The sequence below is a fragment of the Periplaneta americana genome, chromosome 13 (genome assembly GCF_040183065.1).
Source record: "Periplaneta americana isolate PAMFEO1 chromosome 13, P.americana_PAMFEO1_priV1, whole genome shotgun sequence".
Taxonomy (NCBI): Eukaryota; Metazoa; Arthropoda; class Insecta; order Blattodea; family Blattidae; genus Periplaneta; species Periplaneta americana.
The window spans coordinates 38,564,509-38,578,177 of NC_091129.1; the positions used below are offsets into that span (position 1 = coordinate 38,564,509).

The following is a 13,669-nucleotide window of genomic DNA, read 5'->3' on the forward strand; positions in this document are numbered from 1 at the left end:
TCTCAATTCCCAAAAGGTTTATTATAATGTGAGTCAAACTTCAGACAAATTTTTTTCGGCTAAATAGTTATTTAAACACCAAAATGATATTTGTCATTTTGGTTAATTACAACCTAAAGATATTGTACTTAAAATTAAAGCGGTTGTATTCCTTTCACCAAGTATATGAATAAATTATTTATTTATTTATTTATTTATTTATTTATTTATTTATTTATTTATTATTTATTTGTTTTAAATGTAGAATAATGTCTAATATTATTACTGTGCAAACTACAATATATTAATAGAGAACAGAATTTAATATTACCAAAATTTTACTACTGTTAACTATCTGTGATCTCTTATTCATCCAATTTTGTCCTCTACTTATTTCCTTTCCAGGTTACATAAACCCACCAATGTTGTCTTCTTTTTCGTCACCGGAATAACATATCCATAGTCACACGGTCCCCGTCCATTAGTCAACGTTCAGTTTCCTAAATGAGCCCTCGATCCCAAACAAGTCACTACTGGTAGCATTTCCTCCTAAGCGCTTCTTCTCATCAGACTTCACGTTTTCGTGTTGCAGGAACCAGTCTTGGTAAGTTTCGAGTTTCTTCAGCCATACGTCTGAAACAATATCAGGTTAGATTTAATAGCAAGAATTTTTAAAAATAATATTAATTGCATGAGTACATCGTGGCGTACAGTTGTTACGCAGCCTTCAGATAAAGAAGTCACGAGAGTTAGTTTGAATTCATTATTTCTGTCGTCGATTTGCAAAAGAGGACATTTCAAAAATCACCAAGTGTTGGAAAATCGGAAAAAGTGTAACTAAGATTATAAATTTAAATGTTCATATATTTCTTTCTAATTAGATCACTGTGGATACATATATTCAGGATCCATGAATATTTTCATTTGTTAAGTCGTTTAAGATTTTTTGCGATTTTCCAACACTTTGTTATGAAGTGTTGTTTGCGAATCGACGACAGATTTATATTATATTCAAAATCTGACGTCTTCTTAACTCTTGTCTGGAGGATGGATCAAAACGTTTGCTGACCACGTTTCAATCGATTTTCTCTGTGCAACCACTTTTTAGTGATTTTGGTGGTGTTGGTGGTGGTGCTGGTGGTGATGATACTGGTAGTAGCTGTAATAGGACGGAAATTTTAACAATATGTTAATTCTGTGGAAATAATAGTTTAGTTATTCTCATATTTGTTTACATTTCCAAGCCCCTATCTCGTCTATTAGTCCCCCTTAAGATGAGAACAAGGATGGACTGCCCTCTCACGCAGTCCGCTCTACTGGGTCCACTGTACTGTCATCCTCTGAGGAGTTTAGGGCTGAGAGGAATGCGGTTCCGACTAGTCTAGCGCGGTACTGGAGTGGGAGGGAACAGTGACATCGCCAGTCTGGAAGGAAGTACAATCATACTGAAAACATTCGCCCAATTTACGAGAGCAGTATGCCTATTAGTTTTCTAACGTATTTTTGGCGAGATAGAGATACAATCATTCGTACTTACGTGTTCAGAGAAGGAAAGTATTGTAGAACATTTTATTTATTTATTTATTTATTTATTTATTTATTTATTTATTTATTTATTTATTTATTTATTTATTTATTTATTTATTTAGCCTATTATTTATTTATTCTGGTGAAGTTAAGGCCATCACACCATCAGAAATACAAATATAATAAAATAAATAAACATAAACATCATAATAAAACTACAATAATATAAATGAAAAGAAGAATCATACTATAAAATTTAGTGATTAGTAAAATTGAATTAAATTTGTGAAGTAATCAATTTAAAAATAATAATAATATTAAACTGCCCCCCCCATTGAGGGTAGCCCTTACGGACTCAGTATATCCTCAAAAGAATTATTATACATATGTAAACATAGTTATTAAGTTTTTAAAAAAAGGGAAACAAAGAAAAGGGCTTAAAAATTACAATTGCTATTAATGTGGCACCATGTGATTAATTAGGATTTGGCAGGACTTTTTTAACACAATTATCACAATGTTATCCCTCAGAGATGTTGTCAGAGCAAACTGCCGTCGAAATTCTTCGAAAAAAACTGCTATAGTCTCTCGAGCACCTATGAACAAGCCGAATAACTCAACGTGAATTAAGGCATATTTCAGCTTGAAATAGCTGACTATAGGCTCATAGATCGACTTCTTCTCAAGGTGGACCTCGGCTGACTGATGACAGTCTACTTCAAAACGTATCGTGAGGTCCACAATGATGCCCTGTTTAGTGTCAGCATTGTACGCTAAAATATCTACTCATCTCGTTGACCCATTTTCCACAGCATGTTTCCTTAAAAATGACTTGTAACGGTGAAATATTTAATATGAGTAATTCATATAATATTAACATAGCTAACATCAGAGGATGTTTGTGCAAAAATTGCAACAATGTATTTAATATATTTATAACAAAATCACATAGGCCTAGGTAAACAATATGTATATGAAATATTCACACAATACTACAAACTCAAGACTGCATATTTTTGCACGATTAATACTTCCCACTCCGCTCGGCTCGGCTTAGCTGTAGCAACAGTCTACCTAATCCCTTTTACATTTCCGAGTAGGTCCCAGCGCGACCCCTCAACCCCAGTCAGTCCCACGAGTTACCGTGAGTCCAGAGACCAGCTCATTGTGCGTAGTACTACCATCAACAACGAATGACCACATACCCACGGATCCAATTTTGGAGAAAACCTTAATTATAGGAGAGAAATGAAGATGATGATGAAAGAAATGAATCCGAGGTGCAACGCTGAAAGTTATCCACAAATTATTGTTCAATTCATTGAAACAACCAATTGAGGGGAACCTCGGCAAAAACCTCAAGTAGGTAACTTGTGCAAGCAAGATTTGTACCGAGTCCGCTTCTCCAGCGGTCAGACGTGCTAACCGCTTGTCCACAACGGTGAACTTCCAAGACTTTAGGATTTAATTAGCTTTTTATTTGTACTCCTTAGTATGTTTATTTTAATATATGTAATGTAATAATTATTATTCTCGATAGGCACAACAGTACCTTTTGGTATTGCCGTAAGTAAGACAGAGTGCATTGTTTACTAATCTTAGTTTATTTATAATAATTAGAATAATACAATATCATTACAATTAAAATAAACAAGTAATTCCAAAAATAGAATGTTTTTATTTAAGCAACTATTGAATTTCCTAGAGAAATTGTGCTTATATTATTTGAGGTAGGTGACGTATGTAACGGTATGTTTGGATGGTTTACATTGCAATCCGGCAGAATGTAAATTTGGGTATCTTTCCTGAATATGTATGTTTACAAAATGACTTCCGGTGCATCAGTTTTTTACTATTTGTGTGCGCATGCGTCGATCGCCTTCGGCCCCCACCTGGATAGTGGAGGGGAGGGAGATCGTCGTGTGGAGCACGGTCGGATCGCGAGGCCTGTTGGAGATCTGCCCTGATACGGATGGTTAAGACGGGAGGAACAGTTGAGCTGAGAGATAAACTGGGTTTGGGTTGACTTTGGTATGTAATAAGGTTACACCGAAAGTCTGGAGGTTGTTATTGTGGCATGGGTTATGCTGGGTTGAGAGAGTTTTAATAGATATGTAAAAGCGTGTTGTTGGATGAGATAAACCAAGTCTAAATGACCTGATTTTTAACTGATTAGTAATTGTTCAAATTCAAGATATTCTTGTTAGTTGTTTTTTTTAATTTTATTGTTAATTCTGTTTAACAGAAAGGAAATAATAAAAGGAGACATTATACATTTTTTAGATTTTCTGAACTTATTAAAGATTTCAATCAAAACACTGATATATTGAGTTACTGCTTCATTGGTAGCAGATCGTACAGAGTTTATTTCGTATTATTTGTAATGCATTTTTTTATTTTGTTGAAATGTTAACTTCTTACTATTTGTTGATTTGTATATTATGCAAGATGCCTCTTGCAACCTTACGTGCATTACGAAAAGAAGAACTTATATGGGAAATTTTGTTCAGAATCCCTATTGATTCATTTTCATTGGACTTGAATACTTACTCAGTGGAACAAATTGTTCAAGCTTTTGGAAGAACATTCTTGCACATCTGAAGGAACACATTAAATATTTTTGACAACATATATACACCATCCATGTTTCAAAATTGATCCCTTTCTTAATAATATAACTGAATTATTATCAAGAGAAACAGAAATTAATCAAGATAATGAGAAGCAAATTTATCGTATTAAAGCATGTATTAGACACTATAATACCAGATTCTATTTACAACTATTATTATACCCAGGTTCAGTCTCAGAAAATTATTTAGATCTTGAACAAATGTTAAAGTTCTTAAGATAAATTGGTGTGTGGTCGAACAATCTTGTTCTGAAACAAAACAAGATTTTCCTCTTGTTTCAGATGTGTTGTTGGACAAGTTATCATTTCAAAATTCGTCCTCAGTAGGTAAAGTGAAGGATAGATTATTGCAAGAGACCTCATTATCTACTTCACAATTACCCATTAATGCTGTAAACAGCAAAGTCTCTGATGATCGATTACAATATAAATCAATTGATAGTCCCTTGCACCAATTATTTGTCAATAAGATTCCCTTTTCTGGTGGTACATTTTGTAATATTTTGGATTTTTTGAAGATACTGATGGCAATTATTACAAAAGTTCAAATTTGGAATTTATCGCCCATGCATACATATCAAATTCTTAGTTTATACACTACAGATAAATTGGGAGTACGAGTTGATTATGCTATTTTACATAGTTTAAATCTAGATGAATTTCATGCAGATATATTAAATTATTTTCTTCCAGCATCTTTGCAACAATTACCAGTTAATATGGCTTCTCTATCACAAAATCACAATGATAGTTTTTCCTTTTTTGTAACAGATATTAAAGTATGTCATAAAATGTTTCGCATTCCAAAATCTGAAACACAAATTGTAAGTGAAATCATTACTAGATTAAATGTAACTACATAATTAGCAATACCAATGCAATCCTCCCTACAAATTTTACAGAACTTGATAATCTTATTTTGAGTGTTAAGACCATTCAGTATTCAGATAACTTGGCGGAAGTACAAAATACTATGAATAATGAATACTAATACCTTGTTGGAATTTCTGTGTGAATCTCATATGTCATCAGCTTCAACAGTTCCAATACAAAATACTAAAGTACAAAGATAATTCTTTATACGAAATATGCCTTTTCGACCTTAAGTGCAAACCTATAGATCACAATTTCAAAGACCTGTGTATAGAAATCAATATAGTTCTACTGTTGGTAATCAAATGATTCACGAACCATCAAATAAAAATAATGTCGTTATTCGTCGATGTTACAGATGTGGTTCTACCCAACATTTAATTCGTAATTGTCCCCAATCAGTTGTCTCTAATAGTAGACATTATAATAATGCTATCCCATGACTATTACAACTTTCTAAAAAAAACTGGCTCAACTGATATGCAGGCCCTTAATATTTCTCCATTAACACGAAGTGTGTCTATATTTAAAAATAGAATTTGCGCACTGTTTGGTACAGGTGCATGTAACAATTTTATCTCACAAGAAATATTTGATCAGTTAGCTTTGAAATATAAGATCAAATTAACCCCTATATTTCCTCCAGCTGTTACTGCAGTAGGCAATCCCATTACCAAAGTGCTGCATTGGAGTTAAATCGCTCGCTTGAACTCGGTCGAATGTCGCACGCTCGAGCGAAATAAGATCTTTCGTGATACGCTCGTAATAAATAGAAGCACAGTTCAAGGTCATCTCGCCGACATGTCTTTTCTTATATGGAGGGCGACAGATTAAGATACACATATGTTTTGCTGACGCAGTAAAAATAAGGCTTTATTTTCTGCGTTTATGACAAACGTCTAATGGAACGTACCAAAACAGTAACATGAAGTTATAAATAAAATAGTATGAAAAACTTCGATATACAGTTATTATTACTAATTAATAATTGACCCGTGTAGAGCAGAAGTGGTGTAAATCAAAATTGGGTAATGAGGTGTAAAGTAAAATTTCTGTAAAATACAGCGCAAAGTAGCAATTAATATGTTCTTCGTGCTATTCACTGACTACTTATAGTTTAAGTAAATTGAATATTAATTGCTACTTTGTGCTCTATTTTATAGAATGTTTACTTTAATCCTCATTACCCATTTATGACTTACACCACTTCTGCTCTGAACGGCTCAATTATTCAATATTTGATTTTCCACATACATAATATTATAAGTCCATATATAGTGTTCCGCCTATATACTGCGACAATGTAGAAACGTTTTACAGAATATTATTATATAGCAGTAAATTAATAACAATATTAGTACAGAGATAACGTCACAGAAAATATAATAAAACGAATAATCCTGCTGCACAACTGTTACAGACGCAAAGATTGATACACTAATTATTAGGTATTATTATTATTATTATTATTATTATTATTATTATTATTAGAAAACTTGATACATATCTTGCATTATCGTGATTGTGTTCTCAGTTTATTTACATCCAATAACATCTATAGATATGGCAAAAACAAAATCACTCCTGTGTGGGGAAAAAAGAAAAACATTTACCTACAACATTTATATTACATTTTAAAGCAAGTTTTGTAGTTGTACTATGGAGAGGTTAGTTAAACACTGCAAAGTTTTGAAATGATAAACATCTATGATTTACTACACAGTTCATCACTGTAACAAGAACGAATGTCTAACGCTCGGCTTACACCGTTCGAGGATTTATCGCTCGCGACAATTTTACCCATCATGCATGTGCGCTACCTATCGGATTATGCTATGAACTACTTGGCACTTGAGCGAAAACGTCCGATGCAGACCTCTGCCTATTACAATAATAGGCATCGTTACTGTGCCTCTTCGTATTGGTAGATATTCTTGGCCTGTACGGTTTCACGTAGTGCAGAGTTTGAAATCTCCTTGTATTCTTGGCTTACCCTTTTTCATAAGAACACAAATGATTTTGGATGTAACTAATAGGCAATTTAACTTCAGATTTCATCCGAGTAATAAATTATCATTTTGTCGTGGTCAACAACATATTACGCTTGATTCACCTTCAGTAAATCTCGATAATTCACCTGTAATTATGTTTGCTGAATTGACTCATTTAACTTCAGAACAAAAAAAATAGTTTTTCAAAATTTTATTCAGCAATTTCCTCATGTTTTAATAGATCAATTGGGTTCAACTACGGTACAACATACTATCCGTTTAGTTAACAATGTCCTCGTAAAAACTACACCTTATCTTCTTTCTCCACATACAAATCTTGCTTTACAGACGATAATAGATAATATGCTACAGACTGGTGTAATAGCTTCTCCTGTTTTTTTTTTTTTTTTGGTAGATGATCCTAATGGGGAATACAGACCTATTATTGATTACCGTAAATTGAATTCTAAAATTCTAGTTGATCAACAACCCATGCCTAATATTAATACTTGTTTCTATCATTTTCAGGGAGCAAAGTATTTCACATCATTAGATTTAAATTCAGCTTGCTTTCAAATTCCATTGTCTGAAGAAACTAAGCATCTTACAGCTTTCATTACTGAAAATGATATGTATGAATTTAATAGATTACCTTTTGGTTTAGCTACCGGCTCTGGCATATTAGCAAAGTTGATGAATAACATATTTTCAGATGTCAAATTTAAGTTCTTGTTCACATACAGTGATGATTTACTTATTTATAGTCCTGATTTTGAATCTCATGTCGAACATTTACATCTAGTTTTTGAACGTTTGGTTGATGCAGGATTGACGGTTAATACGGCTAAAGTTAAGCATGCAACACCTACAGTGTCTTTTCTTGGACATATTTTGTCTCCTTACGGCATTCAAATAGATCCAGATAGAACTCAAGTAATACGGGATTATCCTATACCAAGAGATGTAAAAGGCATAGCGAGATTTATTGGGGCGGTGAATTTTTTTTCTAAATTCATCCCAAACTATGCTCAATTGGCTGAACCATTAAATAGACTTCGTCGGAAAAATAATGTACCTTTTCATTGGACGACAGAACAACAAAAGGCATTTGATACATTGAAATCGGCTATATCAACTCCACCTGTATTAGCCATTCCAGATTTTAAGAAATAATTTATTATACAGACAGATAGTTCGTCCTCAGCTATAGCAGCTGTATTATTGCAGGAGTATGAGGGACATTATATACATAATAAGAGTTTAACATTACTAACAATAATATTTACTACCATTTATTATTTTTTTATATTAGTGTAGGCCTGTTTATTATGTTTCTCGGCGATTAACAGACGCTGAATTACGATATACTATCTTTGAGAAAGAAGCACTAGCAGTTTTGTTGGCTTTCGATAAATTTCATATTTATTTAGATCATAAACCCTTTGAATTACAAACTGATAACAATGCGTTATCATACTGTTTATCGGATACTAAGCATACAGTTCGTTTAGAAAGGTGGGCAATTAAGTTATCTACCTACAAATATACGGTCCGTCATATTTGAGGTGCTGATAATAATGTTGTTGATGCGCTTTGTCGAATGTTTCACATTCCTCAAGATAATTCCACTGCACATTGTGAAACATCTTCTTGATGTGTAGTGACTACACATCAAGAAGATGTTTCACAATGTGCAGTTGTTTCCGTTTTTATTTTTTACAGATATAGGCTCTCATCAACAAGCTGATTCCATTCTTCGAGATATGATTGCTAGAATTAAGATTGGAGAAATAATTCCTGTTTATAAACTGAAAGGGGAAATTTTGGTTAAGCGTGGTCAATGTGGTAATAAATATAAAATAGTATTGCCTCATGCATTGGTACCTGCTGTTTTTTCCTTCTATCATGTGTCTGAGATGGGAGGTCATTTAGGACGTTTTAAAACGTATTGTGACAGCCGGGAAACGATCTCACGACCGGCAGAAGGAGGGCAAGGTCGGCCGTGGCACGGCGGGGCAAATGAAGTTGCGCGCGCATCTGCTTCCTGGGGCATGTGCTGTGGCGTAGAGAGGAGAGGAGAGACGGCGACCGCGGCAGAGAGGGAAGAAATCCAGAGAATTCGGGAGGTGCCATCTTCTGGACATCCGTAGAAATTTCCAACATCGTACTTTCCCGAAACTATGGTTTAGTTATAAATACGACACGAGAGTGAACTTGAGTTAGTCAGTTGCATTCGTCGCTAGTTTTTGGACAGAAAGCCAGTCAGTGGAGCAGTGAAGCCAGCTTCGAGACCGGAGTTCGACTTGTGTGAGATTGTCCGCAGCTGTGTGAGTGCAGTGGACCGCAGTTGGGGGACCTGAGTTCGAAGTTCAGTGGACTGTCTCGGAAGGTCTGGGGTTCGAGATACTGTGAACTCGAGTGACTGAGCTAGAAGAACTAGCCAAGGCAAACGAACTGTGAACTGAGAACTGCCAATTTTGTGTTATAAATAGTGCTTTGTGAACATTAGTTCAGATTAGCAGTACATTGTTGTTCTCAATAATCCAAATAAATTGTCATTGTCGTCTGTGGAGTGCAATAACGAATACTGTGTTCCTGTGTGGAGTAGAAATCCCATTGTTGACGGGAGTGTTTACATTCAATTATAGAATGTTTTGAATAAAAGTTACAGCCTTGTTTTGAAATAAAAGTTACAATATCATTAAATTTCACAAACCTTTACATGGCCTGGATTAGCTAAGGACATAGCGGTACGTGTAGCGAACTGTGCCATGTGTAAAATTTCCAAACCAGCACAATTTCAACATTATGGATTATTATCTAGTGATGTTGCATCAGCACCAATGGAAAAAATTGATATTGATTATCTTTGTAAATTTCCACGTATATCTAATGGTAATACATATATTTTTGTAGTTGTGGATGCATTTACAAAATTTTCTTGGTCATTTCCTGTTCGTAATGCAACATCAACAATATCAATTAATTGTCTCAAAAATCTGTTTGCTTTTACAGGTGTTCCTCGAGTCTTAGTCTCAGATAATGCTTTTTATTTCATCTCACAAGAATTTAAGCGATTCCTTTTTTCTCTAGGAATTAAGCATGCGAGACTAACACCTCATTATCCCACACCAAATATTTGCGAACGCTATAATAGCAATCTCAAGAATGCCTTAATAGCTTATCATGCTGATGAGCACTCTCGTTGGGACTCCAATCTTCACTGGATACAATTTGCGTTGAATACAGCAAAGCATAAATCTACTAGTAGTACTCCATTTTCATTGTTTTTTTTTTCATTTCAGCCTAACAATCACCTATCGAATCTTTGGTCTATTACAGATATTTTACCTGATAATGCTGATCCACAGCAAGCCAAGCAAAATTGGACACGAGTCAAACGAAATCTTCAATTGGCACATAATAAGTTGCGTAAGTATTATAATCCGTTACCCGGCGTTCTGTACCCTTTCAAGTGGAAGTCAAGTTATGTTGGAAAATTATGTACAAAGTAACGCCATAAAGAATTTTCCAAGTATATTGGCACCTCGATACAAAGGTCTTTACGTTGCGCAGAGATTAACGACGCCTGTTTCAGTTGTTCTTCAAGATCTTGCATCTGAAAACCAAATTCGAACACATGCGTCTCAAATAAAATCTTGTTAATTTTTCTTATCTTATCTTTTCTGTTTCAGCTTTGGTATTTTCTATTAATACATTGTTTTATATTGACTGATATATTTCATTAATTTATTATTTGTTACATAGTATATTAACTACTTGGATTAATAATTTATGTAGTTGGACCTTTATGTCATTAACATAGTTGGAAATTGTATTGGTATTTGATTACATTGTTTTACTAATATCTTGTGATGATTCTAGTAGTGGCGCATAAAAACACCTTTTATAATCTTATTTATTTAATTTGTCAATATTTTTTAGGCATTGTCATTTTTAGATACATTTGATGCATATTATATTTAATGTGATTCATAGTATATAATTATATATTAAATCTTATAAATTAAGCAAATTGTTATTATATTTTATTATTACAATACAGCCCATTTGTAATATAATTCATTATATAATTTTAAACCTATGAGGCATGATTTATTTTATAAAAATTTAGTTAATTTCCTTTTATATATGTATTATATTGAAATGGATTATTCATTCTGCCTGAAGATTAAGTCTGCATTGTATGTTTGTCTTCACTTACCTTTTGGTTTTTTTTCTATTATTTTTTCTTTCCTTTTTATGTCCCTTTAACTACTCGTTATCTTTCTTTACCTTGAGACACTATTGTTTTATTACTCAATTTGTCATATGCCTGGCACGTCGTAAATAAATTTGCATCGTTTCTAAAAGTTGGAAACGTGCAAGACACAAAAAAAAAAAAATAAATAAAATAAAATAAAATAAAAAAATAAAAAAGCTGTTGCTTTATTATGGACAAGTGTCGTCTTGTTAGTGTCATTAGATCTGAATCGATACACATATTTCATTTCCTACGATCAATATTACCATTTCTTTCGCTCACTTATATCCATTATATTTACATCGATACATCTTTGATGTTTGAGTCGGGCATATTGTTTTGAACCTATTATTATGGTTTTTTTCAAGGGTCGTCGTTAGTGAAATGTACTCCTTCCTTAGTCTTTCCTATTTTCCTCCTTTCCTTTTTTTCATTGTTTTATTTAGGTTTTTTCTCTTCTCTTTTTCTTTATTCTCTTCCTCCATGTCTTGTTTGCGGGGAAGGGGGGATGTAACGGTATGTTTGGATGGTTTATATTGTAATCTGGCAAAATATAAATTTGGGTATCTTTCCTGAATATGAATGTTTACAAAACGACTTCCGATGTATCAGTTTTTTACTATTTGTGTACACATGCGTCGATCGCTTCGGCCTCCCACCTGGATGGTGGAGGGGAGGGAGATCGTCGTGTGGAGCACGGTCGGATCGCGAGGCCTGTTGGAGATCTGCCCTGATACGAATGGTTAAAACGAGAGGATCAGTTGAGCTGGAGAGATCAGCTGGGTTTGGGCTGTCTCGGTATGTAATAAGTTGACTTTGTTGAATTGCCACACGCAGCATGCAATCAGGTTGCCGATGTACGGTAGTATAGAGGAGGCGAGCGACCTCCCGGTCTCGTAGTATAAGCAGTTCATGTTAAGAGATATGACCGGTCCAAATGGATAAATCAGCTACAGCTAATGTATATCTATGTAAGCACTTGTTTTTGCATTACTGTGGTTGGAATAGTCAAAGCTTAACATTTGTTCAGTGCAGACAAGAATTCAATCAAACATACTACAATGACAGTGTTGCTGTTCCAAACAATTACCCCTGGAATACCCTTACCCCCGCAGCCAGTCTTGACCCGTTGGAAAACGTGTTTGGATGCTGTTAATTATTATGCAGAATATTACGGCAAAATAATGGAGGTAATTGATGCATTGGATAGCACAGACAGTTCTGCTGTAGCAGCTGTAAAATCATTGCCTTCGGAACAGCTATTGGAAGACATTCTGTTCATTGGTTCTAATTTTAAAATCGTGTCCAAAAGCATCGTCCTGTTAGAATCGTCTAAACTACAACACTCAGACGCCCTTAATATAGTGGATAAAGTATCACAGACCGTTATTCAAAATAACAATTCACTCATTTCAGAAAAAGTGAAATGTAAGTTGAGAAACATCATTGCTAAAAATTCTGCCTATTCACAACTTCTTATTATAAATGATGTACTATCAGGTCACGACAAGTCGTCTGAAGTTGGTGTACTAAAAAGTAGTGACTTTCCGTTCTTCAAATATGCACCTATTACATCGTGTGATGTTGAACGTACATTTTCCCAATATAAAAGCTGTTTGAGTGACCATCGGAGGAGGTTCACTTTGCAGTCGCTCAGAATGTACGTAAATCTTCACTGCAATGCACATATTCAAGGATGATGTGAGTATATTACATTAAATTTTAAGAGTTAATATATCTCACTACAAAATAATTGCGTATTTACATGTTCAGACATTTCCTACTTCAATGATCATTCATTATATTTCTTGAATGCAGGATACAGGTTTTATTGTAACCGCAGTATAATGTTCAGTGTTTACATCAGAGGCATACTCCATCCGTTGCACGTCCCCGTCTCATACAATCTATAACGCGTGCGTAGTAAACCTTATGATTCTAGTGGCAATTCGACGAAGTCTAGTAATAAGGCTACACCGAAAGTCTGGAGTTATTGTGGCATGGGTTATGTTGGGTTGAGAGAGTTTTAATGGATATGTAAAAGGGTGTTGTTGGATGAGATAAACCAAGTCTTAATGACCTGATTTTTAACTGATTAATAATTGTTCAAATTCAAGATATTCTTGTTAGCTACTTTTGTGAAAGTTTGTTGTTAATTCTGTTCAACAGAAAGGAAATAATAAAAGGAGACATTATAATTTTTTGGAATTTCTGAACTTATTAAAGATTTCAATAAAACACTGATATAGTGAGTAACCGCTTCACGTATTATAATATCTTGTACCTAAATAAAGATGATACTTCACTGTTTTACTTAATCTATATTGAAGCAAGTTTTATTATTATTATTATTATTATTATTATATTTCATTTCATTTTTAGTTGTTTGTTAATTAACGACGC

The 13,669-nt window shown here is 34.0% G+C and overlaps 1 protein-coding gene across 2 annotated transcripts in view; it reads right to left on the reverse strand.

Annotated features, from left to right (window-relative positions):
• Nucleotides 1–258: 258 nt before the first annotated feature.
• The window catches only part of LOC138711812 (alpha-tocopherol transfer protein-like), a 131,897-nt gene continuing 118,486 nt past the window's right edge, over nt 259–13,669 (reverse strand). The window contains exon 7 of one of the 2 annotated variants that reach the window (XM_069843064.1): nt 259–612. In XM_069843064.1, the coding sequence (XP_069699165.1) occupies nt 461–612 (152 nt within the window). In that variant the 3' untranslated portion in view covers nt 259–460. The remainder of the gene's footprint in view (nt 613–13,669) is intronic. The other variant, XM_069843063.1, reaches the window with a different exon arrangement.